The sequence below is a fragment of the Phoenix dactylifera genome, chromosome 9 (genome assembly GCF_009389715.1).
Source record: "Phoenix dactylifera cultivar Barhee BC4 chromosome 9, palm_55x_up_171113_PBpolish2nd_filt_p, whole genome shotgun sequence".
Classification (NCBI taxonomy): domain Eukaryota; kingdom Viridiplantae; phylum Streptophyta; class Magnoliopsida; order Arecales; family Arecaceae; genus Phoenix; species Phoenix dactylifera.
In genome coordinates, this window is record NC_052400.1 from 2577492 (window position 1) to 2598725 (window position 21234).

The window sequence follows — 21234 nt, forward strand, 5'->3', positions numbered from 1 at the left end:
TCACCCTGCTCTAGTTTAGATACAGTGCAGGAGGAGACACTCCTGATAAGTTCAAAAAACCTCTCCGAAATGCTAAGCCACGTAGAAAGCAAAGCAGTCTGTGACACGGTTCGTCTTTCGGTAGATATGCACTTGCGCTCCATCCTGCTATTTTTTAAAAAAAAATATTATACTATTTTTTTTATTTTTATCAAATTATATTCCTTCTGACGGCTACCAATTCAAAGTTTTTTAAATCTAATTCATATTTTTCTAAGGCATGTAAGCAGGAAAGCTAAGGGATTTCCATTAATTGGACAAAAGTATTAGTTTTATAATAACCATAATAAACTGCTAATTCTGACGTTAGGCCGAGCGAAGCGACACTCTCTCCAAGCTGATTGGAGGAGAGGAACCGAATAAAATAAGGGGGGAAAAAAACTATTCTTGTAACGCTCCTTTTTATGTCACCTGTCTCCCGGGGGTCAAAATCTTTTTTTTCTCTCGTCTTCTCCTCTCCGGTCTCCTTCCAACGCTATCAGATCTTGGAGCAGCTTCGGTTCTCTCCCTCACTCCCCCGGTTCGCCCTTCCGGATCTTGCGGCCCGCGTCTCCACTGCCTCGTACGGTTGCAAGGTACTCCGCTCTTCTCTCGCTTCTGTCTGCTTCTGTTCTAGATGGATTCGAGCTCCCTGCCGTTGGATTATCCGATCTCTCTGGTGCCATTTCGCGTCGATCGGTCGGACTCTTGCCGAAAGTCTCCGCTTCTTAGTTCTTGTAGCTCGAGACTCGTAAAGTTGGAATTTTTTTGGGAGTTTCTTGAGAATCCGAGCTGGTTTCTTGAGTTTCTAGGGTCCTTTTTAGCTGCTCCAGTTGATTTTTTTGACGTTTAATAATTCGGAGAATGCAGATGGTGTTGATTTTTTTGATTCTCGAGAGATTTCGACGTCGATGGGTTTGGTTTTGATTAAACGCGCTATGATGGTTTGAATTTGTTTCCGTTATTTTTTCAAATTTACAATTTTATTGGGATGTTTAGGGTTGGTGGCTGGAAGCCCAACGGACGAACGTCTCCTCAACTCTTTATTAGAAACGTTTCGCACTTTTGGAACTAGAATTTGACTAATAAGCGAAACTGCGCGACTTCAGCGAACCTATGTTACAAAGTTCATTGGAAAAGAGAAAAATATGGGGGGAAACAAGAAGCGAACGGTTGATCTTTCGACCATTAATTTCCTCTCTTGGCTTAAACAAAAGACTGGAGTAGTAGATTTGCATTATTAATAAGTTGTTTCCTTAGATATTTGCAATACGTGTTGATTTTTTCAATAGATCTTTACTCTTATTTATTGGGCTCATCTCTTTAGGTTTATTAGAAACTTATGGGTGTTACTTTGTTTACTACCTCTATATGCATCTAATCATCATCATCTTCTTCTTTTCTTTTCCTGGTGCATTCTTCGGAGTTGTGCTTGATAGTATTTATTTCAATCACTTTCTTGAGCTTTTAATACAATTACGATTTGAGTTAACATGCTTTTTATTCTTTGGGAAAGGAAAATCCAGAGCTTCTGTTTCTGTTGATTCAGCACTTCAGTTGACCACTGAGCAAAGCACGCTCAGCATTTGAAGCCATTGGTGGGTTTTGAGTAACTTTATCTATGTACTAGGCTGATGTTGCAGCATCGATGAATTAGGTTGCTACCGATGGAGACAATACCCTGATGAGGTTCTCTAGATGAAGTTAACACAGGAGTGGCTGCCAGGCACTGGGGACCTGAAAATCATGCCGGTGGTTCGCAATAGAAACTCATCAAGAAGGCCTCTATGGATTATTGTCCTGGTAGCTTTGGTGTGTGTGGCGCTGATCAGGGCTTACGTTTATCCACCTCAGCAATATTCTGCTTGCTATTTCTTATCTTCTAATGTTTGCGGCCCTCTTAAGGATTGGCTTCCTCCTGTACCAGCCAGAGTCTACAGTGATGATGAGATTGCTGCTCGTGTTGTCATTAGAGACATTCTTTCAATGCCATCTGTTCCATTGAAGAATCCCAAAATTGCTTTTATGTTCCTGACTCTGGGTTCGTTGCCTTTTGAAAAGCTTTGGGAGAAATTCTTCCTGGTACAACTCCTTAGCTTTGCTCTAAAATTCACTGTTTTTTTTTTATGGAGGTGCCAGTTTGCTTTTCTTCTTTATCAAGAGTTATTTTGTATGTGTAAGGTTTTTGTGTTTGATTATGTAGACTCACTCTACAGTAATGGGTGGATATTTTTAGGCCCTAGACGGTTGCTTAAAATTTTGTAGCAAAGTAGAATTCTCACATGCTCATTCATCATTATGAACATAAATCAATTTTGGGGGCACAAAACATAGCATGCTAATACCGTTATTGTGAAATATTTCAAAATCACTACAATCTGAGGAAAATTCCTCTTACATCTAGTTTGAAGTGCTGATCAATAGATGCCGTGAGAAGAGTTCATTGACTTTCTTTCAATGAATCCCAAGAATCTTAAATAGTTGTGGTGTAAACTTTTAATAAACACACTAATGAGTGAACAGTTGCAACTTATGGGTTATAAAAAAATGGAAATCTCGCCTTGTCATTTGTTTCTAATTGGATATGAAGTCCATATTTTGTTACAACATGTGATATTGACTAGCATAGGCAGCCATAGTTACGGTTGTAAGGAGTTGTCATAGTCATTTGTATGACTCTTATGTGTCAGGACTGTTATTGTGGTGAGTATTGTAATTTTAGAGTCTTGTCGTGAAAAAAAGAGATTGGTTCACATCACAAGATCGGTAGGTAGTCTGCAGAGATATGTCTTAAAGGCTTGTTGGTGTATTATATTTCACATTCTGCTAATATAATTCCTAGGAAGGGAGATAAATGCTTCGAATGTGAGTAATGGTTCCTTGAGGTGTGTAAATGGGTCTGGTTGGGTCTAGGTCTTGTGTAACTTGAACTTGATTCGAATTGGATTTAGATATAGGATCTAGAACTAGATCTAACCCATTCGGGAAAAAGATGAGCCGTATTCATTTTCGGATTAAAATAGATTTCAGTTTTACAGGATAGGATGACCTTTTGGCTTTTCTTTTTTCCTTTTGTTTCAGGACTTTGGTCTGTTTCTGGGATCCATACTTGATGAATCTAGATCTTTAAGTTTAGAAATGGTCTGATTTGGGTTTGGCATTGTCTGGGTTTCACTTTATATGAACATTAGATTGTTATAGTGAATCCTGCTGTTATTTTTTATGTAGTAATCTCCATTTACCTTATTGATATTATTTAAAATCTGAAATATATAATGAGAAACAATAGGAAGGTAGTGCCAGCATCTGGTCCAAAGCGCCCCCCCCCCCCCCCCCCCCCCCCCCCTCTCCTCTTGTAATGGCTTCTCTTTGCCACATCTATAGCTTTATAAATATCCAAAATGGTGTTCTGTTTTGATAAAGAAAGTTAGCTGGGCACAAAAAGAAAAGCTTTTGATGAAACAATTGAGAGTAACTGAAGATTTTTTCAGCAAGTTGGAAGAATTTAAGAACTCGGACCAATATATCCCTTTCATCAACAGTTGAAACTTCCCAATTTTAAGTAACAACTTTAACAAAATTTTGGGTATGTCAGAGTTACGTGAAACTTCAACATATGCTTCAGAAAATCTGATTGTCATCTCAATGGCCTAGAGTCATAATTTTGCATTCAAGTGTAAACCGGGTCCATACTTATACTGTTTTAAATCAGAAAACTTAGACGCTGCCCATGCACACCCCCCCCCACCCCCACCCGCCCGCCCACCCGCTCGCTCAAAACCCCCTTTTCATACATCATAAACCTCTGAGTTAGTCAATAGCGACTAACTGCATATTTGCATGACAAAGGCATTTAAGGTAATTGCAATTAGCATCTGGAAAGGAAAAAAAGCCCAAATATTCTTATTTTGTTTGTGGTTATTGTTTGCACAGTCGATATCATTCTCCGTTGACATGTTTTTTATATGTACAGGGTCATGAAGACAGATTTTCTATTTATGTGCATGCATCAAAAGAAAAACCAGTTCATGTGAGTGCTTTATTTATTGGCAAGGACATTCGCAGTGATAAGGTACTCCCACCTTTCCTTTCTCACTTGATTTGTACAAATTTTTCATGGCTAAATCCAGTCTTACAAACCCCACCAAAAATAATATATGAAGATCTTGCGGGCATTTAACTTGACAGGGCTGTGCTATTTATTTTTATGAAAGATACCTTTTCTCTCTACTTCTATTAAACAATTATTTAATACGGGCATTCATTAAATTTAGTCCTAGATACCCATTAGGAATAATATAAAGACCTTTGCTGCATATAATTCAATAGAATTGTGTTGTTCTTTTTATTTAACATAATGTATGGTTATGTGATATATGTACCAAAAATATTTACCAATCATTGTGTACTCGTAGCTGAAAGCAAGAAATCTGTTGTAGTCTGAAGATGTAAAAAAACTACTTTGGCAATTTGGTAACATTAAAAGTATCCAATATTTGAAGTTTCATCCAAAACTATGTTGAAGATGATGAACCACAGATTTTTCAGCTGGTAAGATATTTTTGTTTATTTGGAGTACAAGAAGATCATTTTTGTTTTGCCAAAATCAGAAAATGATTGACTATTTTGGCCAAGGGTTTAAGTGTTTCATGTTGGTGGTGTCCCAGCCTTGCACTAGCACGGTGTGTACCATGTCATCCCATTCCATACCAATGCTTGGCATGTTCTCTAAAACTAGCATGGCGGCATGCGAAGTACTAACACCCAACCAATACAGCATCATTGCTGCATGCCGGTATATCAGTGGCATAGTATATACCATGCCATGCTGACCAGCACTTAAATCCATAGTTTCAGTCCAAACCTAAGTAACTTACTTTCAAATATTATGAGATGTGCTTGTTTGACTATATTAATCATGCAAATGAATGCCTTAGGATTAAAGAATACACAGAAAATGTTGGTATAACAATTTCACAGTCAAAGAAGCAGAAAGGCCCTCTTCATGCGTTGCTTGAGTGGCAAAACTTCTGGCATTATGTGCATGATGAGTTTTGCTATGGTACTCTGATAAATTCGTAGAAATACATAATCTCAGCAATCTCTTTTTATATAAATGGTTGGGATTATTACTTCCCTCTTCTTTCAATTGTCCTTGGTCCTCTGTGCTCTTCGACCGAACTACCCTGCAGCTACCCAACCCCCCTCCCCCCCTCTTTGCCTGTCCCATCTTGTCATCCTTCCATCACACAGTTGGACAGCAGTCCATTCGCGTAGCCCACCACTACTGCAACATGTTGAATGAGTGTGAGAGAGAAGGGGAGAGAGAGAGAGAGAGAGAGGAAGACGGGGAGTGGCAATCCGCGTTGACTAGACGCTGAGGGAGGAAGCCACAGAGAGGGGGGAGCAGGCACCGAAGGACGAAGTCAAGAGAGAGAGGGGGGAGGTTGATCGAGAGAGCTAGAGAGAGATAGAGAGAGGATCTGTGTTTGGGGCAAAGCTGGCGGTGATTGGTTGCTGATCAGGCACGTGGGTAGAAGCCCGGAACAAGAGAGGGGGAGGTTGAGAGAGAGAGAGAGAGAGAGAGAGAGAGAGGGGGGAACCAGTTGAAGCAAATTTCCTGGGATACCTACTAATGATCAACAGTCAGGATTAGTCTCCACTTTTTAATAAAAATTCATACCGATTCCCTGTGCACGATTGATGCCCAATAACTTTTTTTTTTAATTTAATGAATCAGCTATTGCAATTAAAATTTACCAAAATTTTGTGAAAATAGATTTATGTGAATTACGTTGCCTCAGCACTGATTCATGGAGGATGACATCAGGTTGAGAGCCAACCATAAGATGTCTTCAAGCTTTGGTGGATCATAAATATAGAATGACTAAGGCTGTTGATTGTCCAAATAATTTTAATAAATTTATTTTCCTTCCTTTTGTTTTAAATATCATAATTTTATACTTCAATTACTTCTAGTTTTTCCATGGAACAAAGTTTGAAATTTCAGTTTTGGTTTTAGTTTTGTGTGATAATGTTGCATCTAGATGGGGGTATTTTGTGAGTGTGTGAACAGATCTATGATACTTAGTAGGAAAGCATGGCTGTGCTGTGTACAAATTTTGATCACCTTCCTTGTACTTAGTAGAAATAATCCTTTACCTTCCTGTCATTTTGAAGATGACAATCATGTTTAGTTTAATAGTTTAGAGGCCAAACTAAAACCAGCTTTCTATGTAAAATATTGAGTTAAATATTTCAGTTATTATTTTTCTTCTTCCATATCCTTACATCTCTACCCTAGTAGGTGTTTTGGTCCCCTCTAGCTGTTCTCATATTACTATACTACTGTTATGTTTTCTGCCGTGATGATCTTCCCGTATTTTGATCTCTATGGTCCCCCGACTCACTATCAACACAAAGTAGACAGAAAACGGTCACCATGTTTTTTAATCACTAGAGAGCACAACTATCTGTTAATTTGTAATCAGAATGTTTCATTTTGTTATGATAACTTAGTACATGTTTTGAGCATTCTTTTAATAGCTACTTTAAGACAGTAGACTATTGCTCAAATGCTGCAATTCCTGATCACTTTTGTAAATGAAACCTGAAGGTAATGTCGTAACCTAATATTTTCTCCTTAATTGACACCTAACATTTCTACGTTGCAGTTAAACTTTCTTCTAGCCATAAATATATAAGAAAGGTGCCCATACATCATTCTTGCCACTGTTCTATGACTCTTGGAAATTGGAATAATTTGCCTCGTGCTTTTAATTGTAACGTCTAAAGTGGAAAGATGGGCTCATGGGCTCTGTATTTGCTGCTTTATGGATATGCCTTTCCATACCAACAATACATTTTCCATGGAAACTTCTTTTTTATATGGAATCCCTTTCGTGAATATCATGTTCTTTTTCATTCTTAATTCAAGCTGAGGTCATTTTTTTGTATTCTTTCTATAAATTACCAAGCCAATTTCTAGATCCCTTTAGGAAAACCATAATTAAAAAAACTTGGCAGCTTTTCCTATTTCGTTCCCTCGGAATAAGTACAGTAAGAGGCAGAGAACGAATCTGTTAATTATAGCAAAGATAAACATGCATGAGTGAAATATTGATTTTTTTTGAACTTCAGCATGCACTAGCTGAAAATGTGACTTTTCTGTGATGTTTCTTTTTTTCAAAAAAAATGTTCATAGTTTTGGTTTAAATTAGCTGTTTGGAACTTAAATTGGTGCTTATGTATTGTTTAATTGCACATTTATTATTCATTCAAAGTGCATGTAGGTGGCCTGGGGGAAAATTTCCATGGTTGATGCAGAGAAGAGATTGTTGGCAAGTGCACTTCAAGATGCTGATAATCAGCATTTTGTGTTGCTTTCTGAAAGGTGTTTGTGTTGAATCAGCAATTTATTTTTAGTTGCATTGTTATGCTTTGATCAGCATTCTGACTACCATGTCTTTGCATTGCAGCTGTATACCATTACATAATTTTGATTATGTATATAGTTATCTGATGGAAACAAATATCAGCTTTGTTGACTGGTAAGCCCCTCAGTTATTTTACCACAAAATTTAATTTACTCTGATTAAAATTCATGTCTTTGGTGCTGGCTAGCAATTTATAGACTCTTCATATAAGGATCCCAGTTGTAGTCTCATTGAATTGCATCTTTTAATCTTGTTGAATTACTTATTTTCAGTTTTGAGGATCCTGGCCCACATGGAACAGGCAGATATTCTGAGCATATGTTGCCTGAGATGGAAAAGAAAGACTGGAGGAAAGGTGCACAGGTAAGCTGAAGTATATTTCTGATTCATCACCAGGAGATTAACTGAATAAGGATAAATGAAAGATTTCCCAGATGACTATGGGATGAAGGAGAACCATGGAGTTAAATGAAACCATAAGCGTAGGAAACACAGGATGTTAATGCCAATGTATAACTATTGGTGTTAGCCTATTAGTGAAACATGATATCTTAGTGCCCTTTATGCCTTACAAGCATCAAACTAAACAAGATCACGTAAAGTTTTATGGATCACCTATTAACAAGGTCATCATCCCATTTTTCACCCTAGAGTCTTTATGTATTGATGCTAGCCAGAACTACTTTGACGTATAGGAGTTTGTTGTGAAGGTTTTTTAGGCTATTTTATGAGCAAAGTATGCATGCTGATGATCGATTTGTATCACTAATTCATTATTAGCAGCATCGAAGTTGATATATGGCAGTTGAGGTTTACTACAAAAGTCAGCTTATCGTGGACCGTATCCACAGGGTTTCAATTTCTTTTCCTTTTGGATGAGTAATTTGCTGAAGTAAAAAAAAATCATATAAATTACAACCAAAAGTAGAAAAGGATGAAGCATGGCATATAGATTTAGAGAAACCTCTCATTATCTGCAGGAATCTTAGTTGACAAATCAGTATGCCTGGAATGTGTCCTCATGGGCAATATTTAAATAACCAATATAGACGGCTAACTATGCAATATCCCCGGAATTTTCAGTCAAAAAACCTAGTCATATATCACATTCATTTTCTATGTACTTAGTTGTATCCTTTGATTGGAGACAAGTCAATGTTGATTGTTGAAATAATATGGAGTTCCTAACAGTAACGGGAAGTTGAGACACTGATGTTTAATATAAAAGCCAGCAAAAAACCCTTATATGTATGGCTACAATTGGCACACGCCCTTGCATGAGCCACATGGGAAATTAATATATATAAAAAAGTAAAATTTATGGGTGTAAAAAAGTAGAGTAGTAGCTGAAAATGTCACAAAACTTGCATGGCTTCAGGCTTTCTTTCTTTCTTTCTTTTTGGCGGGGGAGCAGAGGATGGAGAGGTTAATGAAATTGCTGCAATATCTTAAGTGTTATTCATATTGCAGTGGTTTTCAATCAAGCGGCAACATGCTGTGCTGATTCTGGCTGACAATCTTTACTACACAAAATTCAAGCTTTATTGTAAGGTAAGTTGTTATATGATAAATTGCTTGCTTATTCCAGTAAACAATCAAGAAGTTTGAGCTGTTTCTCCAATTATTTTGAAATGAGTCTTCTTGTTGAGTGTTGTAACAACTTTGAAATACCGTTGATTGACCTCGACGTAGCCGGTACTAAAGATGTGGTACTCATCCCAGATTTCCTCAGTCAAAAGTACTGTGAGCTGCAAGCAAGGAGTGATTTGTTTTCAAATTGTCATGATATCTTCAAGTTACAGCTAACGGTGACTGTGTAGCAAATGTATATTTGAATTTAGAATACATGTATACATACATGTATATTTGAATTCAGCATGGTGTTTGCGAATACCAGTTAATCTGCTACCTGTAGGGACCTGTAGGGGTTGGTTTGCTTTTCTGACTAAAAGATTCTGTATCATTTGAATGTCTTCATGGTGCTTACTTTCATGAAAAATGTACTGATGTTGTTATATATTCTGACTCTCACAGCCAGGAATGGAAGGACGGAATTGCTATGCTGATGAACATTACTTGCCAACTTTTTTCCATGTCAGCACATAAGACCATTTATACTCAAAGCTTCATCAAATAATTTTCCTTTTCTGTTTTTCATTGTTATTGGTCTTTTTTTGTTTAATCTTGCAGATGATTGATCCTACTGGAATTGCAAATTGGTCTGTGACTCATGTTGATTGGTCTGAAGGAAAGTGGCATCCAAAATCATACAAATCTCGGGATGTTACTTTCGAGCTCTTGAAGAATATAACAGTATGTTTGAATTTCTTTTGAACAGCAAAAAGAAAAGCTCTAGTTTGATTTTTACCTGTTAACATCTGCAATCTTGTGTAGTGTTAATAATATGTTTAATCTAGTAATGGTGCTTTTTTGCAGTCTATTGATGAGAGCGTACATGTTACAAGTGATGCAAAGGTACACTTGGCAGATTTTTTTCATTTTTCCTTTATTTTTTGGTCCACCTTTCAATTTGAAGTGCACCTTTTCTTTTTTGATGTTTTTTCCTTCTCAATAAAATGTTCTGCAGTTTTTAACATGCTCTTATCAATGGAACTCAGCAAATATAATGGATAGACTGATCCATTAAAGTATATTTGGTGCGACTGGCTTTGATTCTGTCAACTTACAGAATAGATGATATAAATTTTTTTCCTTAAGATTTTTGTTCATATAATTTGATAAATACTGTCTTGTTTTTGGTTGACATGCTTCTCTTCTATCTCTTTATATTATAGAGATTCAAGAGGTAGTGCTCTAATAAAGAGAAGACCCCAACTGAGGAGCTGATTTTCCTTGTGTCATGTGCAAATGTTAAGCTACACTGGGTATTTTGATGTATTAGAAGTAGACAACTTAGACGAGTTGCTCATATTTCCATTGGCTAGACTGCTGAAATTCTCACCATGTTATTTGTGTTCTTATCATGATGATATCCATTTTATGAATATGTCAATTTTTGCCTCTAACATTGTATGCTGTCAGGAAAAGCTATAGTTTAATACGAGGCAACATCACATTTTATAATATATTTTGAAATATAGATCCTCTCTGAGGTTCCCCGCAACTTTGTTGTAGCATAACAAAACTTGCACTCTAGAATATATGGTCTCCCTTGTACTGGGGACCATAAACTAAGGTCCAGCATCCATTTGTTTTGAGGAACATGCGGAGTGCCAAGAAAGATGGATATCTATCTCTAAGACCTGCTTTTAGAGAGTGAAAACCAAGGTTAAAAGAATAACCAAAAACTGAGGACATAACTTCAAATCCCCATTAAATGGTCACCTGGTTACAAAATCATGGACATGGAAATGTTATAGTTGTGATAGATGAACCTCCAAAATAGTAAGCTTCAAAACATAGAAAGAGGGCTTTTTGTGAAGTCTACAATCTTGCACATACATGTACCTGCAATTATTTTTAAATCAAGATTTTCTCACGGAGGATCTAGAATAGTGAAGGTGAAATCAAAATTCTCTCTTAGGAATCCCTGTTATGAAAGAAGGGATCATGGCATCTGAAAGTGATGCTTCCTGGTCGCATGACAAAGAGCTGAGGTGGTTGAGTTCTTTCTAATTGGTTTAACATTCAAATTTGGTTTGAAGGACATGAATTAATTTGTAAATAGCTGGACTAAATGTGCAAGGGTTACACTTGTGCAATCTACACCTACATCCTGAATTACAAAGATAGCTAGCTTTTGCATATCTACATACAAATATACATACATATATAGCTGTATACATATATATGCATAAGCATACATATGTCCATATATATAATACATTACATACATACATACATACATACATATATACATATATACATATATATATATATACATATATATATATATATAATACATACATACCTACATACATGTGTGTGTATGCATGCATGTGCGTGTGTGAGTGGGAGAGCATGGGTCTGTATGGGCATGCACACATGTGAGTCTTCAAAAGCTGAAGCAAAGAAAGACTCGCTAACTAGTAGCATCATGATTTACCAGTCCGTGAAGGATACATGAACAATATTTTCATGTGAAACCCTGCCGGTTGAACTTCAAAATATGCTTATGTAGAATCCCATGAAAAAAGAATGTTGTGTTATTAGGATAATATCACTTTCAAGCCTGACTGACTATGCCTTTGTAGACAGTCTTAGTAACCAATTTATTTGCTATGCATTCTATCTCAATTTTTCTATTCATATAAAAATCTGCACCGAAAATGTTATGAGAGGAAAAGGTTGATAGTTCATAAGCTGGTAAGAGAAATTTTATGCTCTGTAGTTGACTGAAATACAAAATTGTTTTCCTCCACAAGACTTGTCTTTATAGTGATTTGCAAGGATGAACATTTAGCATATTTTCAAGCATTCAGTTGGATGTATATTCGGAGCTATTCCAATATATATAGTCGTCTATTTTTTTTCTTGTTCAGTACATACTCCACTGATTCTCTTTTTCCACTTGGAGGGGATACTCATTTTTTCCTGCATTTTCTCCTAATATGCACTGATAGAAGATGAATTGTACAATCACCGTCTCATTCTTTCTGGCAGAAGGAAGTGCAGAAGAGACCTTGCCTATGGAATGGATCAAAGAGGCCATGTTATTTATTTGCCAGAAAATTTGTCCCTGAAACGCTTGATAATTTGATGAATTTATTATCCAATTTTACAGCTCTATTTGAGTGAGCAGCATACTTGTGATTCTTTGGTCGAGCATTCAACCTCTGCCCCTCACCCTTCAGTTCCTAATTTAGTATATAAATTGTGTACGCATGAGACTGCTCGTGGATCTGTAATGCCAATCAGGTTCATAGAACAGGAGGAGAGACTGTCGGAGGCATGAGGAATGGCTTTCAGTTCAGTGAGTGTTTGAGTAGGGCTGAGGTGGCTGCCAACTCAATGCCTCTCTGCCCTCTCAAGTTAATTTGTCTCTATAATTTTCTGTTTTCTTTTTCAATCAATAGCTTTCTTCTGTTATCTGTTTTATGTAGGGTTTTTTTTCATTTTTATTCGGTGGTTCTGCTCTTGGAACAGCAAATTTTGTTAGCCTATTTAACTGCTGTAAGGCGATCCATTTTCACAGAGATGGAAAACAAAAGATCACAAATTACTTCCCTTTTGTATTTATTATATTCAGACAGGGCTATAGTTAATGAAAAGTCAAGTGTTTTCATTACATAGGGTACGTTTTGTCTATGTGACATTTTTTTAAAAAACTCTCATCAGTATCTTCTTCTTTTTTTCTGATGTAACAAAACTCTCATCATCATCATATCTTTTTATAAAAAAAAATTATCTTTAGTACTAGAGTTTGGATTGATCCGTTCCAGGTCTCCCCTTGTGGCAGCTTCATCATAATTCGTCCCATGGCATAACTAAGCTGATAAGAATGGCCAGTTAGCAGGCTTGTTAGCTGTCCAGAGCACAACCTTTTCAGATTACTTCCAATTCAATACAACAGCCTTCTTGATTTAGGTTTCAACAGGGTGTGCTGTAATTGTGGTCCGGTTGTTGTGGCCTTACTGTTTGGACCTCCAATATGTTCAGTTTAAAAACTATTATCCATCCTATTATGTTACGATGCAAATTTACTCTTTTTAGCTTGTACACTTGATGTGTCTCTAAGCAAGGCTTCATTTTTGAATCTTTCAGCCAAAGTACTGAAGGATTTACCTTCGCTACCAGGTAGGCATCTAATTTGGTATTACGAGTTTTCATCGAGATAGGGTCAATTAAAATCCTATCTGAATAGTTCCTCTTCTAAATTTGTGAACTTGGTATATGTTGATTGCATCAAGGTCTGTATGATCTGTACCTAAACCTACACTTTGTTGATAATGGCTTCCTGGAGTTTCAAATCTTGGATATAAATCAGGTAAGGTTTTGGTGCAATTTTTGCCTCCAAAATACAGTCAACTGCTTTTAGTTCACCTTGGTTAATACTGCTGCTGCTGCTTCTTGTTGCTGCTGCTTCTGCTGCTGCTGCAACGAAGCCAAGCATTAGAAATAAATAAAATGATGTCCATAGCAAGAGGTGATTGTCTAGGTTTGAATCTTCAGAGAAACTTACGCACTTCATCCAGTTTTGTACGTGAGAAGCGTAGACCAAAAACCCCTTTATGCTTTCTTTAAGTGGGATGTGAAAGAGCATCTGTCATTTGGCCATCTTTAAGTACATATAAAAGTATAGCACATTTGTTTATCTTATGGAACTAACTATAGGAGGAAGAAAAGTCTATTTGGTTGTTTTCAAACCTAGTTTCTTCTGTGAAGCAAAATTGATATTTTTCCAGCAAAATTGACAGCACAGTTATTTAAAAATTAAGATCATGGCCAACTAATCTTGGGTCATCTTCTCACGACAAGACATCAAATTAGAATAAAATCTCTTGGTGGAATTCAAAGTTATGACGCCAGATGGATCTTGTGATGTGCTGTTTGTCTACCCTTTAGAGCTCCATGAACCAAGTTTAAGAGTCCCCTACAAATCAGAGTATACCATGTTGGTAATTTTAAAAAATAAAAAGATAAAAATGAAGGTGGGAATGTCATACCAATCATTTTTATCGAAGGATATAAGAATTAAATTCAGATCAAATTTCAACGAGAGTAGCATATCCAAGTTGGATGCATCACAAAAAAGAAAAATTTTTTTTTTTTTTCGAACTCATCGTATCAAACGACACTTGTTATAGTTTGAACATGTCATTCCGACGTGCATAACTTAAGTGTGATTAACCCTCTGGAAAAAGGGTTGGCCAAGCAAAGCTACCAGCAAGCAATTTCCTGATCACAACTGCATACTATAACTTTTGAAATTATTGCAAAACTGCTATAACAAATATTTTACAAGTTGATAGTTTTTTTATACATGAAGTAGTCCATATCTAGTGTCCTTATACTCCGGTGATAGATTTCCCATCATTTCATGGATGCTTTTGACCAAGTCATGACGCCCTCAATAGCAGTTGATTGAGATCTATTCATATTATAACTCTTGCTTTCTTTATCAATCTAGAGCAATTGGACTTTCTTTGGGCAATAATTTCTTTTTCACCGTCTCACCGAATGCCATTTGGCTCAGTCCCAAGGATCCAAGAAAGAGCAGGCACTCGGAATAATCAGAGCAGGGAGAGCATATTGGGCAGATCGCTGTCACACTAGATTTATGTTCTTATATATAAAGATGGTCGACAAACATACGCAATGTGGCTTTTATTCAAATAGCGTGCCTCGAAAAACATACGGTGCGAAGATTAGGATAGGAGAGTTGCTTCCGAGATTCTATACAGGCTTTGACACATGGACAAAAGATAGAGCTAAGATTGACTTAAAAGCAGCTATCTCGAGCAATCTTAGAGATGTCAAGGCTTCTCGAAAAGCTCATTTTGGCTCATTCTCTCGCTCGAGAATTCATTCAAACATAATTACAAATATCGCACCTAAGATCAGCCCTAATAAGCTCATACTGCAGTGTCATCTTGTCTACATAGGTGCTATGGACCAGATTCGCTCTGATATCATTTGTAACAATCCAAAACTTCATCTAAAAGAACTAGCTAAAAGATTTTGTTTCAACTTTTTAGCTCTATATAACTTCTCGAGATTTACCTAGCACGTGACATACGCCACTACAAGCTGTTGCATAAAAGCCAATACTTCTTATGAAAGAGACACCTCACCACATGATAAGAAGCTAAGAAAGTCAGACTCGAATGACAACAACCCATTTAAGTTTAGATTGTTATAATATCTAATGTTGTTAAACTTCCCAAGATAACCCTATCATCTCCCCTAAACACCCCTACTGCATGTAAGCAAATAACAAAAATAAAACAAAACAATGAAGAGTCTTTTCAGTAAACCCGCCACAAACCTGGATTGTGGGTTCCCTCACACGCAATTACCAACTACAGCTCCCTGACTTTGAAACAGTCCTCCATTTCCCTCTCCTCCAAATCTTCTATAAGGTTGGACCTCCATCTCTTCCCTCTGTTGTCTCCCTTCTTTCTAGCTCTTTAAGTGCTCTCAAAGGGGCGCGTGAAAGAGAGGGATGGGTTGCTCCTTCTCTTGCAGATCATCACAGCCGTTCCATGGCGTGCGGGTGATCCACATCAACGGCTACGTGGAGGACTTCGCCGGGCCGGTGACGGCGGGCCAGGTCACGGGGAGGCCCCCGAAGCACGTGCTCTTCTCCGCGGCCCACCTGCTCTCGCCGGGCTCCCGACCGCTCCAGCCCGACGACGTGCTCGAAGCGGGCCGGATCTACTTCCTCCTCCCCCACTCCGTTTTCCAGTCGGACTCGTCGCCGGTGGACCTGGCCTCGCTCATGACCCGGCTCACCGCCATCGCCCGGCGGGGCGGGCCGGCCCCGGCCGGTGGCCCACCGCCGACCGGTGGGTTGGGGAATCTTGGGCCGGGAATCGATGGGCCGTGGCGGTCGAGGGCCCGGACGTGGAAGCCGGAGCTGGACCCGATCGAGGAGCGCTCTCTGGGGCGGTCCATGGGGAGGGACTCCTACAGCAGCTCCAGCCCCGATCGGAAACGTGAAGTGGTCGCAGGTTGGGAATATCCCATCCGGTTTGTGCAATGACTTTTGTTTGCACGTGTGTAGATCTCCACACGTGTGTAGGTTTTGGGTGTTCTGACATGGATGGGTTGTTTTTTTTGTAAATAATATGTGAATTTGCGTGAGTGCGAGTGCGACAATGTGTGCGTGTGCCTGAAGAGATCGGGCAAGCTCCGAGCCGGTGAAATTGAATGAGCTAAGCCGTCAGTTGTTTAGATGAAGAGATCTGCTAAAAGTCCAACCTGGAAGTAAGGAAGAGAAAATATCGAAAGTTGCCGAGGTAAAATTTTGGAAAACAACGAAAATTTAAATGCAATGAAAGCAAGAGTGATAGGGCGAGAGAGAGAGAGAGAGAGAGAGAGAGAGAGAGAGAGAGAGAGCATATGAGAGGTTCTCCAAATGAGTCGGGTTGGATTTGAATTCATTGAATCCAGACCCGACCCAAAAAAATAGAACGGATCTAATTTTAGAATCCGACTCAGCCCACTGGTCCTCCAAAACGAATCGAGTCAGATCTATGTAGGTCGGATCACGAGTCAACCCGATCTATTTGTATGTGCGGTAACCGCTCAATCGTGTAGGACGAGCTATAACTATTCTGTATCGTACCTCATAAATATACATGATTGTAACCATCTCTTTATTGGATTTTAACCGGTCTTAATTATACTTTTATTTCGAGACGCTATCAATTGCTCGGATCGGTTTGCTCGGTGGACTACCCAAGTAGATAAGTACAAATTGACGAATCCATGGCACATTAATGTGGATTGGGGACCTTCGTTATTTCTCTCAAACACTATTCAACTTATGGCGTTCTTATCAAGCGGAAAGATGGGTATGTCGCCTTGGAGAGTGACGTCGCAAATCTGGGGGAGAAGATCCAAGTTATCCGCCCGGTTTTTTCTATTGAGAACACTACCGCATATCTTGGGACAAACTACTCCGTTCTATTTCTTTTGAGCCATTGGGCTTGGCATGCACTGTCCACCATAAAGTTAAGAGCCCAACTTTTTTTCAACCACATATGCTATATTAATAACTGCAGTGAAGAATTACTTCTCATTTTTTAATCCCCGGATGCCTTTACTTCTCAGAAATGTGGGTTGTTGCCTGATTGGCATAAGTCAGGGTTGAAGCCAAGGCCCCACCCCCAGCCCCTAATTCTCCTCTGGTACATGGAGCGTGGCACCTCTTTTGTTAAAAGGTAGCCCCTCTAGATCATGAAGCAGTCAAACTCACGAGAATTAGGAATAGGAATTCTTGTTCCCAGAAGAAGTTGGCATGTCATGTAGCAGTTGGCAATCTGATCTTCCAACAGCAAATACACCACTTGATATCTCTCCCATCCAAATTTTCATGTCATTGGATTCCTCAAGCAGGGGATGAGTCATAACATGTGTTGGATTCTTTCAAAGGAAACTATATACATAAAAAAAGGATATATACAATCTATAGGCATATGCAAGGAAACAAAAACATCTACTAAAGCTAATTATAACTGTTGGAATAAGTAAATTGTGAGAGAACTAATAAAAAGCTCCAGGTTCTAAATGAATGTGTCGCCAAGCTTATGTGCAAACATTTGCTTGGATGGTTGAATGCAGGGGGATAATTTCAGCCTGAGTGTGCTTGGTCATTGAAATTTGTTCTATGAATTACATCCGATAAAGCAAAGAGCTAATGTTATATTTCACTGGATCATCCAAAGCTGTGTTTTCAAATATAAATTAATAAAAACTTTCTTCATGAAGATCCAAAACATGGCATGGTAGAGACAGCAGGGTTTCACATTGTACCATATATGACTGCTGGAAAGTATGCATGCCTGTAAGTTGATCCACATACTATAGCCCATGAACAACCTAGGCCTTGTAAAGGATATTTAAACTGACATTTACCACTTATCAGCCATGCCTAAACATATATATGCTGAAATGCTGAAGTACCTCTCTATGAACAAGCATCAAAACATAAAATTACATTCACCCTTTAATCTCGGCACTGAATTACTCAGTGTTTCGATGTAAATCCAAATCCAAACTCGGTTTTTCTAATCGAATTTAGATGCGGACACAGCATGGATCCAACCCGAATCCGACTCATTTATAGCCGTAGTGGTACCACCTCCTTTCGGGCTCTTTGGCCTTGAATATAATTTGAAGCTAGATATCATACCCAAAATAAAACCTAGAAAAAGATGGACTTCATCCTCGTAGGACATTGGAATGAAGAAACATGGACTAGACCACAGCCCAAGAGCTTGGCTGCTTTCCCATATATGATGATATACCTGATTCCACATCCTGCTTTCATCGGATGCAAGGAGTTCATGGCATTTGGATGAGAGTTGTTACTCATGGCAGTTTAACCTATTGTCTAGTTTCTCTCTCTCTCTCTCTCTCTCTTTGTTTTTTTTTTTTTTTTGCTAAAAAATAGGGGGATGGGGGGTGGGGAAGAGGAAACCTCATCCGCGTAGCAGCACCCGCTAGGCCCCCCTTCCACCAGGAAATATTCGATGCGGGTAGACAGGATGACTATTTTTTACTCATACCCTTCCCGACCTGTGGATTACCCCACGTGTGAGTATGTCACCCAGCACCACCTCAGTACCGACAGACCAGATGGCGACTCCATCGGACAAACTGGGAAGAGGGACATCCGGTCCCCACTCTCTTTCTCTCTCTAATGTTGACTTCAACAAAGAAAATATATGCCATAGAGTAGGATTACTTTGATGTTGCTATCATCTTCAACCACCGGTGCCCAGTTGAGTCGCACAAGTTTTTAGAGGGTGGACCCCTCAGTTATGCACCCGATGCAGACCTGGCATGCGAGAGCAGCAGAACCACAGAGACATTTGTGGCGCTCTTCTTTGGCAAGAAGCACAGCAACGTGGTGCACGCTAGCTCCCCTGCAGCTAATGGCAATAAGAGAACTAATCACATTGCCTTCACATTAATCTCGCACCTACTCTTCATCGATCTCACCTATGGAAATGCCTTAAATAACGTGTCTTGCTCGCTCTCCTGATAACAAGCTCGGTCGAAACCGAGATGAGCATTTGATGAATGAAAACTATAGAAACGAGCTTATTTGATTAGATAATGCATTTTGTGTTTGATATAATTCCACATCAATCCAATGATAAAACCAGCCAACTAAGCCTTCTGATGCAGCGGCATCAGACCTATTTCATCTAATATAGTAGAACCATCATAGTAGCACTTTACTAACCGCACAATATCATGGTGGCGAGATACCAATATGCTACTAGTATAATAGCTAATACCGGCATAGCAAACTTTGATCTTATTAAGTCCTCCTGGATCATCTAATAAAGTCATAGAAATCACATCCAGTTGCTTCCATCCACATTCTTATAGGTCTTGACCTTCTATGGCACCTATTAACTATAATCTAGCTGCATCAATATACAAAGCAAGGTTTGCTGTACCAGACATACCGTGAAATGCCGGTACCAACATAAGTCCCATATGGGGGCGTACCAACTCAATATGCCGAACTAACTCTCATGCTGGGTACCGACATTGTACAACATGACATTGGTGTGAAGTCCAGCATCAAGATTAATTACGAACCTTTAAGATAAGGGAGTATTTTTTGATTAATCTATGGAAGGTACTATCCCTGTCATTAAACTCTCAAAGTATCATCTACCTGTAATAACAGTAATAACTAGGTCTCGTCGGCGTGTGTGATCCCCGATCTGCCATGCCAAATACTGGCATGCACCGGCACGGAAAAATAATGGCATCGTCCACAAACACCCAATTAACACAATAAAACCCAACGAACACAATAAATGCACAGAAAAAATTATACAGTATGTTGAATAACGATACAGATATTTTATTACTAATGGGCATACAATTTTCAAAAAAAAACAAAATTAAATAACAGCTTAACACACTTAAAAAATTATTGCATTCTAATTAAAACAAGTTGATCAATCATGCAAATGTTGAATACAAAAATGAAATTGATCAAGTGTGGAACAAAATAGTCTAGATAGAAACCAATAGCAACAATAATGGTACAAGATGATCATTTCAGTCATCCAGATTTATATTATCATCCACCATGCAATGACGTACAGGAAGCTCATGACAGCAGAAAGTATACTTAAAAGCTAACAATCATCATTATGCCTAATTCTATTATAAGTAAGTACAGACACGAGAGCGAGAGAGAGAGAGAGAGAGAATTTCAATGCAAATTTGCCGACTAGTCTTACCAGATCTCATTGCCGACACTAAAATTTATTGGTGCTTTTTATTAGCGTCGGAATATAACAATGCTTAAAAGTGTCGCCAATGAGATCTGGTAAAACCAGTCGTGTTGAAACTTAGGCATTCGCCGAATTAATAGGACTGGAGCATTATGGTCGAAGGAGAAGTTATGGCATTGGAGGTACCCCTACTCAGTTATCTGCAGTGAGCGAATATACTCAGGATGCCAGAAATAGTAGTAACACTGCAGATGTTCGTAGCCTGAAGTCAGAGATAGAGAAGATAAGGCAGAGCTATTAGATAGAGATACAATCTTTGAGGGATCAGCTTGGTATGATTGTATTCTTGTTGCATAAGTTTATCCCTCCTGAGATAAATAACTACATCTACTTAAATATTTTACATAATTATCCAATATTTTTGTATGAACTTAATGATTTATAATATTTTGTTATTTAATTTTCATGTATTAACTTCTAGAGTTTTTATATTTTTCTTGTAAATTCTTGATACTAACAATAGTCATGGAGATGATGATGATGATGCCGCCACCCCTAATAACCTTTAGACTGTTTCTTTAAGAGTTATATGTGTATATTTTTTATGTTTTCCGAAGCACATTGAGTTGTAAATTGACTTTCAATCATGTTTGACAATGTAAATCTAATCATATTTGACAATATAAATATTTGCTATTTCTATAAATATTGCATATGTTATTATATGACTTTTGTTATGTGTTTGGTATATATGAATTCTGTTTGCTTCTATTATTACAGATTTTTGGTATATATATTTATATACAGAGTTTTATTTTTTAAAAAAAAATTTATACTTACAATAATAAAAAACGTTGTTAAAATATATATTAGTGACGCTAATTAGT

At 38.1% G+C, this 21234-nt stretch overlaps 2 protein-coding genes across 6 annotated transcripts; both read left to right on the forward strand.

Annotated features, from left to right (window-relative positions):
- Positions 1–487: 487 nt before the first annotated feature.
- LOC103713102 (glycosyltransferase BC10-like) lies at positions 488–12702 on the forward strand. 5 transcript variants are annotated; one of them, XM_008799897.4, is made up of 12 exons: positions 488–614; positions 1535–1616; positions 1946–2100; positions 3992–4090; positions 7311–7411; positions 7497–7568; positions 7727–7817; positions 8925–9005; positions 9489–9548; positions 9645–9767; positions 9891–9929; positions 12078–12702. In XM_008799897.4, the coding sequence occupies exons 3-12, from the start codon at positions 2005–2007 to the stop codon at positions 12210–12212; spliced, it is 897 nt and encodes a 298-aa protein (XP_008798119.2). In that variant the 5' UTR covers positions 488–614; positions 1535–1616; positions 1946–2004; the 3' UTR covers positions 12213–12702. The 5 variants fall into 5 exon arrangements, with proteins under 5 accessions (XP_008798119.2, XP_038985741.1, XP_008798113.2 ...); XM_039129813.1 differs by having other exon boundaries at positions 1535–2100; positions 10042–12702; XM_008799891.4 differs by having other exon boundaries at positions 1535–2100.
- A 2446-nt stretch (positions 12703–15148) lies between these two features.
- Positions 15149–16220, forward strand: LOC103713101. Its single transcript, XM_008799889.4, has one exon. The coding sequence runs from the start codon at positions 15580–15582 to the stop codon at positions 16117–16119; it is 540 nt and encodes a 179-aa protein (XP_008798111.1). The 5' UTR covers positions 15149–15579; the 3' UTR covers positions 16120–16220.
- The last annotated feature ends 5014 nt before the right edge of the window (positions 16221–21234 follow it).

Bases quoted from the DNA above. Each gene is read 5' to 3' on its own strand.
- LOC103713101 (XM_008799889.4), top strand. From the start codon at position 15,580: ATGGGTTGCTCCTTCTCTTGCAGATCATCACAGCCGTTCCATGGCGTG.
- LOC103713102 (XM_008799891.4), top strand. From the start codon at position 1,717: ATGAAGTTAACACAGGAGTGGCTGCCAGGCACTGGGGACCTGAAAATC. The intron at 9,768-9,890 runs GTATGTTTGAAT...GCTTTTTTGCAG, and splicing joins AGCTCTTGAAGAATATAACA to TCTATTGATGAGAGCGTACA. The intron at 9,930-12,077 runs GTACACTTGGCA...TCTTTCTGGCAG, and splicing joins ATGTTACAAGTGATGCAAAG to AAGGAAGTGCAGAAGAGACC.